Below are 15897 nucleotides of genomic sequence, written 5' to 3' on the forward strand. Positions count from 1 at the left end.
AACTGCAGTTCTGAAATACATCAAAAAGCGTGAAGACTTCTGCCATCTCTGCGTAGCAGTCGGACGTCTGTTTTGTCTTGTCCCGTCCCATGTATATATAGTTTTCTTCGTATGTATTTTGTATATATACAAAATATATACATTTTTAATCTCAATTTCCATCTACGGACTGAACATATTCTCCTGCAACCCGCCTCACCCAATGTGGTACGGATATGCTATTTTTTGACACTTTAGAACCAGAACCCCCATCAGCAGCTAGCCAACTAACTAGCTAGTAGTCAGTTAGCCACTGCTAGCGGTCATCACCGTTAACTCGGACATCAACCAGCTTCAGCCCGGTCAATTCCTACCAGTCTGCACAGCGCGATATCAACCCAGAGCATATCGGACTGCTTTTTCTCTACCACATCTCAGGATTCCTACCGCAAGCTCTGAACCTTTACACCGGATCATCGCAGCTAGCTAGCTGCTATCAGAGTGGCTACTCTTGGCTAACGTCTCTGTCCCAAAGCAAACACCAGTTAGCCTGAAGCTAGCCTCGAGCTAGGCCCATCTCCCGGCTAGCGGAAGAGGTCCATCAGCCAATTCTTGGGTTACAAAACCTATTTGGCCAATTGGCCTGGACCCCTTTACTGCCGACACAGAGCCCCACCGATCCATCACGACTGGTCTGCCGACGTACCCGTCCGAGGGGGTTTCAACAGGCTCTTCAATTCCGACGTCCCCCGGGGGCCCATCTGCTAGCCCCAGCCTGCTAGCTGTCTGAATCGCCGTGTCTCCAGCTCGCCTAGCTACTCACTGGACCCTATGATCACCCGGCTACACATGCCTCTCCCTAATGTCAATATGCCTTGTCTATTGCTGTTTTGGTTAGTGATTGTCTTATTTCACTGTAGAGCCCCTCCAGCCTTGCTCAATATGCCTTTGCTAGCTGTTTTGTTCCACCCCCCACACATGCAGTGACCTCACCTGGCTTAAAACTTCTTAGGGCTCCATTAATGGGATTGATATGACAACAGCCAGTGAAAGTGCAGAGCATCAAATTCAAACAACAGAAATCTCATAATTAAAATTCCTCAACCATACATGTATCTTATACCATTTTAATGGTAATCATGTTGTTAAACCCACCAAAGTGTCCGATTTTAAATAGGCTTTACAGCGAAAGCAGAGAAATTCAGCCATTTTTTCAGCCAAAGAGAGGAGTCACAAAAAGCAAAAATAGAGATAAAATGAATCACTAACCTTTGATGATCTTCATCAGATGACACTCATAGGACTTCATGTTACACAATACATATATGTTTTGTTCGATAAAGTGCATATTTATATAATAGCTAGTTCCAAAAACATGCAGTGATATTGCAGAGAGCCACATCATTTTACAGAAATACTCATTATAAATGTAGATGAAAATACAATTGTTAGACATGGAAATATAGATACACTTCTCCTTAATGCAACCGCTGTGTCAGATTTCAAAAAGCAAAACATGCAATAATCTGAGTACAGCTTTCAGACAACAAATACAGCCAAAAAGATATCCGCCATATTGGGTAGTCAACATTAGTCATAAATAGCATTATAAATATTCACTTACCTTTGATGATCTTCATCAGAATGCACTCCCAGGAATCCCAGTTCCACATTAAATGTTTGATTTAGTTTGATAATGTCCATCATTTATGTCCAAAGAGATAGTTAGCACGTTTGGTAAACAAATCCAAAGTCATGAAGCGCGTTCCCTAGTTACAGACGAAATGTCAAAAAGTTCCGTTACTGTCCATAGAAACATGTCAAACGATGTATGGAATCAATCTTTAGGATGTTTTTAACATAAAACTTCAACAATATTCCAACCGGAGAATTCCTATGTCTGTAGAAAAGCAGACACCTGGCTCAAACAGCCCTTATGAGCCCCCACTTCACAGTAGAATCCTCAAACAAGTTTCTAAAGACGGTTGACATCTAGTCGAAGCCTTAGGAAGTGCAACATAACCAATATCCCACTGTGTATTCAATAGGGTCTGGGTTGAAAATTGACCAACCTCAGATTTCCCACTTCCTGTTTGGATTTCTTCTCAGGTTTATGCCTGCCATATGAGTTCTATTATACTCACAGACATCATTCAAACAGTTTTAGAAACTTCAGAGTGTTTTCTATCCAATACTAATAATAATATTAGCTACCGGGACTGAGAAGCAGGCCGTTTACTTTGGGCACCTTTCATCCAAGCTACTCAATACTGCCCCTGCAGCCATAAGAAGTTAAATGGTTCCTCTAGAGACAAAACCTCTCTCAACGTCACTCAATGCCTAGGTTTACCTCCACTGTACTCACATCCATCCATACCCTTGTCTGTACATTATGCCTTGAATCTATACTTCAGGGCCCAGAAATCTGCTACTTTACTCTTTGTTCCGAATGCACTAGACGAACAGTTCTTATAGCCTTTAGCCGTACCCTTATCCTACTCCTCCTCTGTTCCTCTGCTGATGTAGAGGTTGACCCAGGCCCTGCATCCCCCAGCACCACTCCCATTCCCAAGGCGCTCTCATTTGTTGACTTATATAAGCGCAAAAGCCTTGGTTTCATGCATGTTAACATTAGAAGCCTCCTCCCTAAGTTTGGTTTATTCACTGCTTTAGCACACTCCGCCAACCCCGATATCCTAGCCGTGTCTGAATCCTCGCCACCAATAATCCTGAAATTTCCATCCCTAACTATAACATTTTCTGACAAGATAGAACTGTCAGAGAGGGCGGAGTTCTGTCATGCTATCCAAGTCTGTGCCCAAACAATTCAAGCTTCTTCTTATAAAAATCCACCTTTCCAGAAACAAGTCTCTCACCGTTGTTACTTGTTATAGACCCCCTTCAGCCCCCAGCTGTGCACTGGACACCATATGTGAATTGATTGCCCCCCCATCTATCTTCAGAGTTCGCACTGTTAGATGACCTAAACTGGGACATGCTTAACACCCCGGCCGTCCTACAATTAAACATAGATGCCTTCACACAAATCATCAATGAACCTACCAGGTACAACCCTAAATCTGTAACCATGGGCATCCTTTTAAATATCATCCTGACCAACTTTCCCTCTAAATACACATCTGCTGTCTTCAACGAGGATCTCAGCTATCACTGCCTCATTGCCTGCGTGCGTAATGGGTCTGCGGTCAAACGACAACCCCTCATCACTGTCAACCACTCCCTGAAACACTTCAGCGAGCAGGCTTTTCTAATCGACCTGGCCCGGGTATCCTGGAAGGATATTGACCTCATCCCGTCAGTAGAGGATGCCTGGCTGCTCTTTGAAAGTGCTTTCCTCACCATTTTCAATAAGCATGCCCAATTCAAAAAATGTAAAACTAAGGAGAGATATAGCCCTTGGTTCACCCCAGTCTTGACTGCCCTTGACCAGCACAAACACATCCTGTGGCGTTCTGCATTATTTTAATTGTATTTTTATTTCACCTTTATTTAACCAGGTAAGCTAGTTGAGAACAAGTTCTCATTTACAACTGCAACCTGGCCAAGATAAAGCAAAGCAGTGTGACACAAACAACGGCACAGAGTTACACATGGAATAAACAAGCGTACAGTCAATAACACAATAGAAAAAATTAAGTCTATATACAGTGTGTGCAAATGGCTTGAGGAGGTAAGGCAATAAATAGGCAGATGATGATGTGCAAGTAGTGAAACTGGTGTGCAAAAGAGCAGAAAAGTAAATAAAAACAATATGGGGATGAGGTAGGTAGATTGGGTGGGCAATTTACAGATCGACTATGTACAGCTGCAGTGATCGGTTAGCTGCTCAGATAGCTGATGTTTAAAGTTAGTGAGGGAAATGTAAGTCTCCATTAGCATCGAATAGCCCCCGCGATATGCAACTTTTCGGGGAAGTCAGGAACCAATATACTCAGTTAGCTTTCCTAACTAAGGCTAGCTTTTTCGAACAGAAATTTGCATCCCGTAGCACTAATTCCAAAAGGTTTTGGGACACCATGAAGTCCATGGAGAATAAGAGCACCCCCTCACTGCTGCCCACTGCACTGAGGATAGGAAACACTGTCACCACCGATAAATCTACGATAATCGATCATTTCAAGAGGCATTTTTCTACGGCTGGCCATGCTTTCCACCTGGCTACCCCTACCCCGACCAACACCGTAGCACCCCCTGCAGCAACTTGCCCAAGCTCCCTTCACCCAAATCCAGACAGCGGATGTTCTGAAAGAGTTGCAAAATCTGGATCCCTACAAATCAGCTCGGCTAGGCTAGTCACTCTGGACCGTCTCTTTCTAAAATGATCTGCCGAAATTGTTCCAACTCCTATTACTAGCCTATTCAACCTCTCTTTCGTATCGTCTGAGATCCCCAAAGATTGGAAAGCTGCTGCGGTCATCCCCCTCTTCAAAGGGGAAGACACTCCAGCCCTAAACTGTTATAGAACTATATCCATCCTGCCCTGCCTTTCCAAAATCTTTGAAAGCCAAGTTAACAAACAAACCACCAACCATTTCAAATCCCACCGTACCTTCTCCACTATGCAATCTGGTTTCCGAGCTGGTCATGGATGCACCTCAGCCACGCTCAAGGTCCTAAACGATATCATAACCACCATCGATAAAAGACAGTACTGTGAAGCCGTCTTCATCGATCTGGCCAAGGCTTTCGACTCTGTCAATCACCACATTCTTATCGGCAGACTCAATACCCGTGGCTTCTCAAATGAATGCTTCGCCTGCTTCACCAACTACTTCTCAGATAGAGTTCAGTGTGCCTGTTGTCCAGACCCCTGGCATTCTCTATGGGGATGCCACAGGATTCAATTCTCAGGCCGACTCTTTTCTCTATATATCAATGATGTCGCTCTTGCTGCTGGTGATTCTCTGATCCACCTCTACGCAGACGACACCATTCTGTATACTTCTGGCCCTTCTTTGGACACTGTGCTAACAAACCTCCAAACAAGCTTCAATGCCATACAACACTCCTTCTGCATCCAGCTGCTTTTAAATGCTAGTAAAACTAAGTACATGCTTTTCAATCGATTGTTGCTCGCACCCTCCCACCCTCCCAGCATCACTACTCTGGACGGTTCTTTTTTAGAATATGTGGACAACTACAAATACCTAGGTGTCTGGTTAGACTGTAAACTCTCCTTCCAGACTCACATTAATCATCTCCAATCAAAAATGTAATCTAGAATCGGCTTCCTATTTCGCAACACAGCCTCCTTCACTCATGCTGCCAAACATACCCTCATAAAGCTGAATATCCTACCGATCCTTGACTTCTGCAATGTCATTTACAAAATAGCCTCCAACACTCTACTCAGCAAACTGGATGTAGTCGATCACAGTGCCATCCGTTTTTTCCCCAAAGCCCCATATACTACTATGCTCTCGTTGGCTGGCCCTCAGTACATATTCGTCGCCAAACCCACTGGCTCCAGGTCATCTATAAGTCTATGCTAGGTAAAGCCCAGCCTTATCTCAGCTCAATGATCACCATAGCAACTGGAACGAATTGCAAAAATGTCTGAAGCTGGAGTCTTATCTCCCTCTCTAACTTTAAGCATCAGCTGTCAGAGCAGCTTACTGATCACTGTACCTGTACACAGCCAATCTGTAAATAACACACCCTACTACCTCATCCCCATGTTGTTACTTATCCTCTTGCTCTTTTGCACCCCAGTATCTCTACTTGCACATTATCATCTGCACATCTATCACTACAGTGTTAATGCTGAATTGTAATTATTTTGCCTCTATGGCCTATTTGCCTTACCTCCCTACTCTTCTACATTTACACACACTGTACATATATTTTTCTATTGTGTTATTGACTGTACGTTTGTTTATGTGTAACTCTGTGTTGTTGTTTTTTTTCGCACTGCTTTGCTTTATCTTGACCGGGTCGCAGTTGTAAATGAGAACTAAACTGAGAACTGTTCTAAACTGTGCTACCTGGTTAAATAAAGGGGAAACAAAAATGAAATACAAGCCCATGCAGCGTACATGTTGGACCCCAAGTATGCTGGCAAGAGCATCCTGGCAGGTGCAGAGTTCAACAAGGCCTATGGTGTCATCACTACCGTGTCTCACCACCTTGGCCTGGATGAGAGCAATGTTCTTGGCAGTCTGGCAAAGTACACTTCCAAGCAAGGGCTTTGGGATGGAGATGCAATATGACAGTCGTGCCAACGTATCTCATCAGCCAACTGGTGGAAGGGACTTTGTGGATCTGAGGATCTCTTTCCCCTGTTGCCTCCATCATCCTCCAAATCCAACCAACATCAGCCACCTCAGAGCACAACTGGTCCTTGTTTGGGAACACACACACACCAAAGCACGCAATAGGCTGACCAATTCAAGGGTTGAAACATTGGCAGCCATCCGAGCAGATTTGAGGCTTTTTGAGCCTGACAACAAGCCATCCTCAACAAGGTTGAAAAGTGACAGTGAAGATGAGGCCTCAGAGTCTGATGTTCAAGAGGTGGACATTGAGGAGGTCCAGGGAGAAGACATGGAAGCCTGAGATTAACACAACCAAAGCTCTAATTTCTAGACTATCATTTTACAAACTGTTGAAAACGTTTTTGGGAGATGCGATGGATCATTCAATATTCTCTTTCTTTTGTTGTTCAGTGAAATCACCCATGGGAAGACTCAACTCATTTAATTAATGTTCAATTCATAACTACATTTTTGGAAGGATGTAATCATTTGTAGTTATGTATACTCATAAGGTAAAAGGTTTCTGTTTCTGTCTCCATATGATATGGTAAATATATCCAATGCAAAAAAATCTACATTTAAATTGTATTAATATTAATTTGCATATATTTCCGTTAATTCCCATATATTCCCACGGAGAGTTTCCACCTCTGAATATTCCCCAAAATGTGCAACCCTACTCTCTCATAACCTCAACGAACTCAGGCGACATGAATGCATCAAGTAGAATAATAAATACAAGATTTATTAGTGGCAGAAAGTTTAAGACATTCCTCACAATGTTGATTTCGTGCTGCAAATGAGCAACTTTTTGGCGGTTTTGCATTGGATATATTTACCAATACTGAGATGAGAACTGAATCATGAAAATGGGATGGAATATATAGTTGGGGGTGGCTCTCCCTCCCTCTCGTATGGGTAGAGGAGGCTGTGTCTGCTTTGCTGTGATAGGAGTTGCAGACCGATGGCGTGTAGCGGAGTAGGCGACAGTGTACTACGTGCCATAAAACAAGTCTGAACTGTCTCAACAGAGTCTGAGAAAAAAGGCATTTTGGTGTCGGCTGTAGAGACTGTTTACCTCCTCTTATTCTCTTGGGAACAACAGGATTCCGATCAGGGAGCTGCGTAAGGTAAGCGGCACGGGGAGGGGATAGAGCAACGAGAGAGAGGTAGAGACGGGCGCATAAACTCGTTTGGCCACATAGGTCTCTTCTCATTTATAATCAGCGTGCGCTTGTTCTTCGAGGGTTATGTAGGGTTTATTATCGACCCTGTACACACTGAAAGCTGTTTGGTCTGTCTGTGTCCTATCCATTATTCGAGGAGCAGTTGGAAGATTTTGTGGATGTGGACCAGAGCCATATTGTTCTAAATATATGGCTATGATGTGGACTAGTATTGTGTTTTGTTCACACCGGGAGTTTTAACTCGCCGGAGTGAACAAAGGTGCGCCTTTTGTGGGTGGGTGGGGAGGGGGGGGGGTTGTCGTCTTTTTTTGATTGTATATATCAAAAAATATTGTAGTTGGTAGAGCAGATGATAAAGTCAGTTTTATGTGATATTTTTTTAAATAATTGGCATGCTTGTTATGTTGCTTTCCAGCATATCTAATGTATCAAATTAGTTAGGGAAATAAAAACAGTGACTGGAGGTGAAATGAATGCCCTTGTTGCTCATTGAAACATTAGACCATTATTTGATGTTGCACATCATCAATCAGTATATTTACATAGTGCTAGTTGGGGGAATGAGAGAAAGCAGGGAAACACCATTGTCCTTCACCGGGAGGCAGCCAATGTCTCAGATTTGTCAGCGATAACTCTCTTCTGTCTTCCTTTGCCCCTTCCCCTTTCACACAGTTTTACATCCTTGGCGCTGTGCTTTTGATGGCGTTCTTGCAGAAGACTGGAGACTACTGCCACGCGCAACATCCCAGAGCATAGACTGATCCAGGGGAGGATGCCCACTGCTTTGCCTTCTCAGCCTACTAACCTGCACTGAAGGGCTCCCTGCCTCCCAGGACTCTCCACCCCCTTAGATCTCTCACCGTAAGACCCTCTCTCAGGAACTCTAATGGGGTGATTGGACTAACTATTCCACTACTCTTCAGTGAAAGCCCCAAGCCCATGGCTATGCTCTTCCTCATCTAAACCAACCACAGTGACCCCAGAGGATCGACCAACCCGAGGGCGGATCTTTTCAAAGGAGGGAAAGGACTGAGAAGAGGATTGAAGAGGAGTTTTCGGAGGAGTTCAGCCCACCAGTTACCGTGGCGTCCGTGGTCCACCACTTTGTGTCCCCTGTGCGTCCCTGTCCGTGTTGCATTCGCACCCCCAGCTGGGTAACGGTTGTCAACATGGCCCGTATGAACCGTCCGGCGCCTGCCGAGGTGTGCTACAAGAACATGCGACTACTCATCACGCACAACCCCACCAACTCCACCCTGAACAGCTTCATCGAGGTGAGGACTGCTCTATCCAACCCTCTCTTTCTCCCTGGTTCTTTTCTCACCTTTATCTCTCTCTCATCTTCCCTCTTTGTTCTCTCTCTCCCTGTTCTCTCTCTCTCTCTGTTCTCTCTCTCTCTCTGTTCTCTCTCTCTCTCTGTTCTCGATCTCTCTGTTCTCGATCTCTCTCTGTTCTCGATCTCGCTCCCTGTTCTCGCTCCCTGTTCTCGCTCCCTGTTCTCGCTCCCTGTTCTCGCTCCCTGTTCTCTCTCTTGTTCCCTGTTCTCTCTCTCTCGCTCCCTGTTCTCTCTCTCTCGCTCCCTGTTCTCTCTCTCTCGCTCCCTGTTCTCTCTCTCTCGCTCCCTGTTCTCTCTTCTCGCTCCCTGTTCTCTCTCTCTCGCTCCCTGTTCTCTCTCTCTCGCTCCCTGTTCTCTCTCTCTCGCTCCCTGTTCTCTCTCTCTCGCTCCCTGTTCTCTCTCTCTCGCTCCCTGTTCTCTCTCTCTCGCTCCCTGTTCTCTCTCTCTCTCGCTCCCTGTTCTCTCTCTCTCTCGCTCCCTGTTCTCTCTCTCTCTCGCTCCCTGTTCTCTCTCTCTCTCGCTCCCTGTTCTCTCTCTCTCGCTCCCTGTTCTCTCTCTCTCTCGCTCCCTGTTCTCTCTCTCTCTCGCTCCCTGTTCTCTCTCTCTCTCGCTCCCTGTTCTCTCTCTCTCTCGCTCCCTGTTCTCTTGCTCCCTGTTCTCTCTCTCTCGCTCCCTGTTCTCTCTCTCTCGCTCCCTGTTCTCTCTCTCTCGCTCCCTGTTCTCTCTCTCTCCCCACACTGCTTCTACACTGATAAAACAGTACAGAGGGATGATAACAACAGGCTCCTGATTTCACAAAGCCTCCGTTTCTATGGTGTCCTGGTGCAACCTTCGGACACCTTGCGGTGAGAGGAGCGTGCCGCACGGTCAGACAATAGCAGAACTACCGCTACACTTCTCAGAACAACGTGGGCCACAGGTGCCCTCTCACAGTGTACCGCGGACAGACACAGGTGCCCTCTCACAGTGTACCGCGGACAGACACAGGTGCCCTCTCACAGTGTACCGCGGACAGACACAGGTGCCCTCTCACCTTGTACCGTGGACAGACACAGGTGCCCTCTCACAGTGTACCGCGGACAGACACAGGTGCGCTCTCACAGTGTACCGCGGACAGACACAGGTGCGCTCTCACAGTGTACCGCGGACAGACACAGGTGCCCTCTCACAGTGTACCGCGGACAGACACAGGTGCCCTCTCACAGTGTACCGCGGACAGACACAGGTGCCCTCTCCCAGTGTACCGCGGACAGACACAGGTGCCCTCTCACAGTGTACCGCGGACAGACACAGGTGCCTTCTCACAGTGTACCGCGGACAGACACAGGTGCCCTCTCCCAGTGTACCGCGGACAGACACAGGTGCCCTCTCACAGTGTACCGCGGACAGACACAGGTGCCTTCTCACAGTGTACCGCGGACAGACACAGGTGCCCTCTCACAGTGTACCGCGGACAGACACAGGTGCGCTCTCACAGTGTACCGCGGACAGACACAGGTGCCCTCTCACAGTGTACCGCGGACAGACACAGGTGCCCTCTCACAGTGTACCGCGGACAGACACAGGTGCCCTCTCACAGTGTACCGCGGACAGACACAGGTGCCCTCTCACAGTGTACCGCGGACAGACACAGGTGCGCTCTCACAGTGTACCGCGGACAGACACAGGTGCACTCTCACAGTGTACCGCGGACAGACACAGGTGCGCTCTCACAGTGTACCGCGGACAGACACAGGTGCCCTCTCACAGTGTACCACGGACAGACACAGGTGCCCTCTCACAGTGTACCGCGGACAGACACAGGTGCGCTCTCAAAGTGTACCGCGGCGGAAGGACAGGCACAGGCAGACAGGCGGACGGACAGACACAGGCAGAACCCTTAAAAATAACTCAATCAGACTCCTGTTTGTTTACTCCTGTTCTACCATATGAACATGTGCATGCAGACATATTGGCTCTATTTGTATACATACGTGTACCTCCCCTCCTCACACACACACACACACACACACACACACACACACACACACACACACACACACACACAGTGTGAGTTACTTTTAACCTAACTTGTCCCCTCCCTCCCCACACACACACACAGTGTGAGTTACTTTTCATCTAACTTGTCCCCTCCCTCCTCACACACACACAGTGTGAGTTACTTTTCATCTAACTTGTCCCCTCCCTCCTCACACACACACAGTGCGAGTTACTTTTAACCTAACTTGTCCCCTCCCTCCTCACACACACACAGTGTGAGTTACTTTTCATCTAACTTGTCCCCTCCCTCCTCACACACACACAGTGTGAGTTACTTTTCATCTAACTTGTCCCCTCCCTCCTCACACACACACAGTGCGAGTTACTTTTAACCTAACTTGTCCCCTCCCTCCTCACACACACACAGTGCGAGTTACTTTTAACCTAACTTGTCCCCTCCCTCCTCACACACACACAGTGTGAGTTACTTTTCATCTAACTTGTCCCCTCCCTCCTCACACACACACAGTGTGAGTTACTTTTCATCTAACTTGTCCCCTCCCTCCTCACACACACACAGTGCGAGTTACTTTTAACCTAACTTGTCCCCTCCCTCCTCACACACACACAGTGCGAGTTACTTTTAACCTAACTTGTCCCCTCCCTCCTCACACACACACAGTGCGAGTTACTTTTAACCTAACTTGTCCCCTCCCTCCTCACACACACACAGTGTGAGTTACTTTTAACCTAACTTGTCCCCTCCCTCCTCACACACACACAGTGCGAGTTACTTTTCATCTAACTTGTCCCCTCCCTCCTCACACACACACAGTGTGAGTTACTTTGAACCTAACTTGCCCCCACCCCTCCCCCCTTAGGACCTTAAGAAGTACGGAGCCACGACGGTGGTGAGAGTGTGTGAGGTCACCTATGACAAGGCTCCGTTGGAGAAGGACGGCATCACCGTGGTGGTGAGTACAGCCCACAGTGTCACATGTCCCTCACATTTCCCTGTGAAGAGTAGAGGGGAGTGTCTCAGATTCCCCCGAAAGACACGACGAGGGACGAGGGAGGGAAGGAGGGGGCAGAGTGTTATCAAACAAACTGCTCTGTGTTCAGTGGGGTCTGAGGTAGATGGGCGGGGGGGGGGGGGGGGCAAATTCCTGGAGCACACCCGGTCCTTATATGCACGTAAACACAGGCACACATACATAAGTACTGATATACACCCAACATCCTGATAACAGCCAATACCCCTTCGAAGACTCATCTGGGTCACCCCTAAACACACAACTCGGACCAGTATCTGTATCTGAACTCGAAGACACTGTTTCTGATTACCCATACGTCAACGTTCCATCGTTGCCATGGCAGCTGCAGAGCCTGGTTACTCCACACGGCCTCCACATCTCCATTTTTTTCTCTCTCTCCAGTTACGTAAGCACTAATCTTGTTGCCAGACACTTCCACCCAAATGGGAGAAGAGTCTGGTGGTCCAATGTGTCAAACTGGGCCTTTGTTAGCCCAATACTGAAAGATATTGGCTTTATCTCCCACAACACACAATGATGACAAATACTTTACTCAGTAGGTCACCCCCATTGAATTATATGGTCACTCCCACTAAGGCCAACTTTTAATCGTTGATATCCCAGTCTTATATGCGCCATGCGCAATAGCCTGGGGATGAGGATAAGTAAACACAAGACCCTGGATTTTTGTTTACGTGAAGGAAATACTTAGCTTTCTGCCAGAACCGTGGAAAACATTAAGGATCATGGCAATTGGCAATAGCTCTCCAGCATCCAGAAAAACAGAAGTGAATGCCTGGGAGGGGGTAGCCTTTGTCTCGGGGGCGTCATGCACCCCAAAAATCTGAGGGGGCACAAAGTACGTGAGGACGGCTGGGGGGGATGTCTGGAGTGGGGCTAGGCCCCCTGTCCTGAAGTTGGAGAATTTCAAATTTTTCGAAAACCTGAAACCGTTTTTTCCCTGCAGCTCTGCAGAGTGGTCACTAGCTGGCACAGCCACAAAGTCATACAATCTGATTCTAACCTTAACCACACTGCTAACCCTAATGCCTAACCCTAACCACACTGCTAACCCTAATGCCTAACCCTAACCACACCGCTAACCCTAATGCCTAACCCTAACCACACTGCTAACCCTAATGCCTAACCCTAACCACACTGCTAACCCTAATGCCTAACCCTAACCACACCGCTAACCCTAATGCCTAACCCTAACCACACTGCTAACCCTAATGCCTAACCCTAACCACACTGCTAACCCTAATGCCTAACCCTAACCACACTGCTAACCCTAATGCCTAACCCTAACCACACTGCTAACCCTAATGCCTAACCCTAACCACACTGCTAACCCTAATGCCTAACCCTAACCACACTGCTAACCCTAATGCCTAACCCTAACCACACTGCTAACCCTAATGCCTAACCCTAACCACACTGCTAACCCTAATGCCTAACCCTAACCACACTGCTAACCCTAATGCTTAACCCTAACCACACTGCTAACCCTAATGCCTAACCCTAACCACACTGCTAACCCTAATGCCTAACCCTAACCACACTGCTAACCCTAATGCCTAACCCTAACCACACCGCTAACCCTAATGCCTAACCCTAACCACACTGCTAACCCTAATGCCTAACCCTAACCACACTGCTAACCCTAATGCCTAACCCTAACCACACTGCTAACCCTAATGCCTAACCCTAACCACACTGCTAACCCTAATGCCTAACCCTAACCACACTGCTAACCCTAATGCCTAACCCTAACCACACTGCTAACCCTAATGCCTAACCCTAACCACACTGCTAACCCTAATGCCTAACCCTAACCACACTGCTAACCCTAATGCCTAACCCTAACTTTAAATTAAGATTAAAAAAAAAGCACAATTCTGTTGTCATTAATTTTTATGATAGAGCCAATATTGACTTTGCAGTTGGCCCATCTAACGCCCAGTTCTGCCTCCAGGGTAAGATTCAAATCAAATTGTATTTGTCACATGTGCCGAATACAACAGTGAAATGCTTACTTACAAGCCCTTAACCAACAATGCTTTAAGAAGTTAAGAAAAAAAATACAAATAAGTATACATTTTTCTTTTTAGTGAAAGTAACAAATAATTAAACTGCAGCAGTAAAATAACAAGCGAGGCTATATACTGGGGGTACCGGTGTGGGAGCACTGGAGGTAATATGCACATGTAGAGTTAAAGTGACTATGCATAGATTATAAACAGCGAGTAGCAGCAGTGTAAAATAGGGGTCTGGGTATTCAGGAGTCTTAGCTATTCAGGAGTCTTATGGCTTGGAGGTAGAAGCTGTTAAGAAGCCTTTTGGACCTCGACTTGGCGCTCCGGTACCGCTTGCCGTGCGGTAGCAGAGAGAACCGTTCATGACTAAGGTGGGTGGAGTCTTTGACAATTTTTAGGCCTTCTTCTGACACCGCCTGATATAGAGGTCCTGGATGGCAGGCAGCTTGGCCCCAGTGATGTACTGGGCCGTATGTTCTACCCTCTGTAGTGCCTTGCGGTAGAAGGCCGAGCAGTTGCCACACCGGGCAGGATGCTCTCGATGGTGCAGCTGTAGAACCTTGTTGAGGATCTGAGGAACCATGCCAAATCTTTTCAATCTCCTGAGGCGGAATAGGCTTTGTCGTGCCCTCTTCACAACTGTCTTAGTGTGTTTGGGCCATGGTAGTTTGTTGGTGATGTGGACACCAAGGAGCTTGAAGCTCTCAACCTGTTCCACTACAGCCTTGTTGATGAGAATGGGGGTGTGCTCGGACCTCCTTTTCCTGTAGTCCACAATCATCTCCTTTGTCTTGATTACGCTGAGGGAGAGGTTGTTGTCCTGGCACCACACGACCAGGTCTCTGAACTCCTCTCTATAGGCTGTCTCATCGGTGATCAGGCCTACCAATGTTGTGTCATCGGCAAACTTGTTGTTGGTGTTGGTGAGTCGTGCCTGGCCATGCAGTCATGAGTGAACAGGGAGTACAGGAGGGGACTGAGCACGCAGCCCTGAGTGGCCCCCGTGTTGAGGATCAGCGTTGCGGATGTGTTGTTCCCTACCCTGCTAGAAAAACAGTCCTGTAGCTTAGCTTCTGCTTCATCTGGCCACTTTCCTATTGATCTAGTCACTGGTGCTTCCTGATTTAGTTTTTTCTTGTAAGCAGGAATCAGGAGGATACAAGTATGTTTAGATTTACCAAATGGAGGGCGAGGGAGATCTTTGTATGCGTCTGTGTGGAGGAAAGGTGGTCTAGAGTTTATTTATTTAATCCCCCCTCTGGTTGCACATTTAACATGCTGATAGAAATGAGGTAAACTGATTTGAGTTTTCCTGCATTAAAGTCCCAGCCACTAGGAGCGCCGCCTCTGGATGAGCGTTCTCCTGTTTGCTTATGGCCACATACAGCTCATTGAGTGCGGTCTTAGTGCCAGCATCGGTCTGTGGCGGTATATAGACAGCTATGAAAAATATAGATGTAAATAGACCGCTCCTGCTGTCTCTAGAGTTGAAAACAGCAGGTCTGGGACAGGTAGCACATCCGGTGAACAGGTCAGGGTTCCATAGCCGCAGACAGAACAGTTGAAACTGGAGCAGCAGCACGGCCAGGTGGACTGGGGACAGCAAGGAGTCATCATGCCAGGTAGTCCCGAGGCATGGTCCTAGGGCTCAGGTCCTCTGAGAGAGAGAGAGGGAGAGAAAGAAAGAGAATTAGAGAGAGCATACATAAATTCACACAGGACACCGGATAAGACAGGAGAAATATTCCAGATATAACAGGCTGACCCTAGCCCCCCCGACACAAACTACTGCATCATAAATACTGGAGGCTGAGACAGGAGGGGTCGGGAGACACTGTGGCCCCATCTGACGATACCCCGGACAGAGCCAAACAGGCAAGATATAACCCCACCCACTTTGCCAAAGCACAGCCCCCACACCACTAGAGGGATATCTTCAACCACCAACTTACCATCCTGAGACAAGGCCAGGTATAGCCCACAAATATCTCAATCATAGGACCTACTGAAGAGATGAGTCTTCAATAAAGACTTCAAGGTTGAGACCGAGTCTGCGTCTCTCACATGGGT

The 15897-nt window shown here is 47.2% G+C and overlaps 1 protein-coding gene across 5 annotated transcripts in view; it reads left to right on the top strand.

Annotated features, from left to right (window-relative positions):
- The window catches only part of LOC110496663 (protein tyrosine phosphatase type IVA 3), a 64226-nt gene that overhangs the window by 34205 nt on the left and 14124 nt on the right, over positions 1–15897 (top strand). The window contains exons 2-4 of one of the 5 annotated variants that reach the window (XM_036953446.1): positions 7286–7384; positions 8114–8715; positions 11639–11731. In XM_036953446.1, the coding sequence (XP_036809341.1) occupies positions 8611–8715; positions 11639–11731 (198 nt within the window). In that variant the 5' untranslated portion in view covers positions 7286–7384; positions 8114–8610. Of the gene's footprint in view, positions 1–7131; positions 7385–7448; positions 7701–8113; positions 8716–11638; positions 11732–15897 lie in introns of those variants that run through there. The other 4 variants (XM_036953449.1, XM_036953445.1, XM_036953448.1 and 1 more) reach the window with 4 other exon arrangements.

Source organism: Oncorhynchus mykiss, chromosome 18, assembly GCF_013265735.2.
Source record: "Oncorhynchus mykiss isolate Arlee chromosome 18, USDA_OmykA_1.1, whole genome shotgun sequence".
Taxonomy (NCBI): Eukaryota; Metazoa; Chordata; class Actinopteri; order Salmoniformes; family Salmonidae; genus Oncorhynchus; species Oncorhynchus mykiss.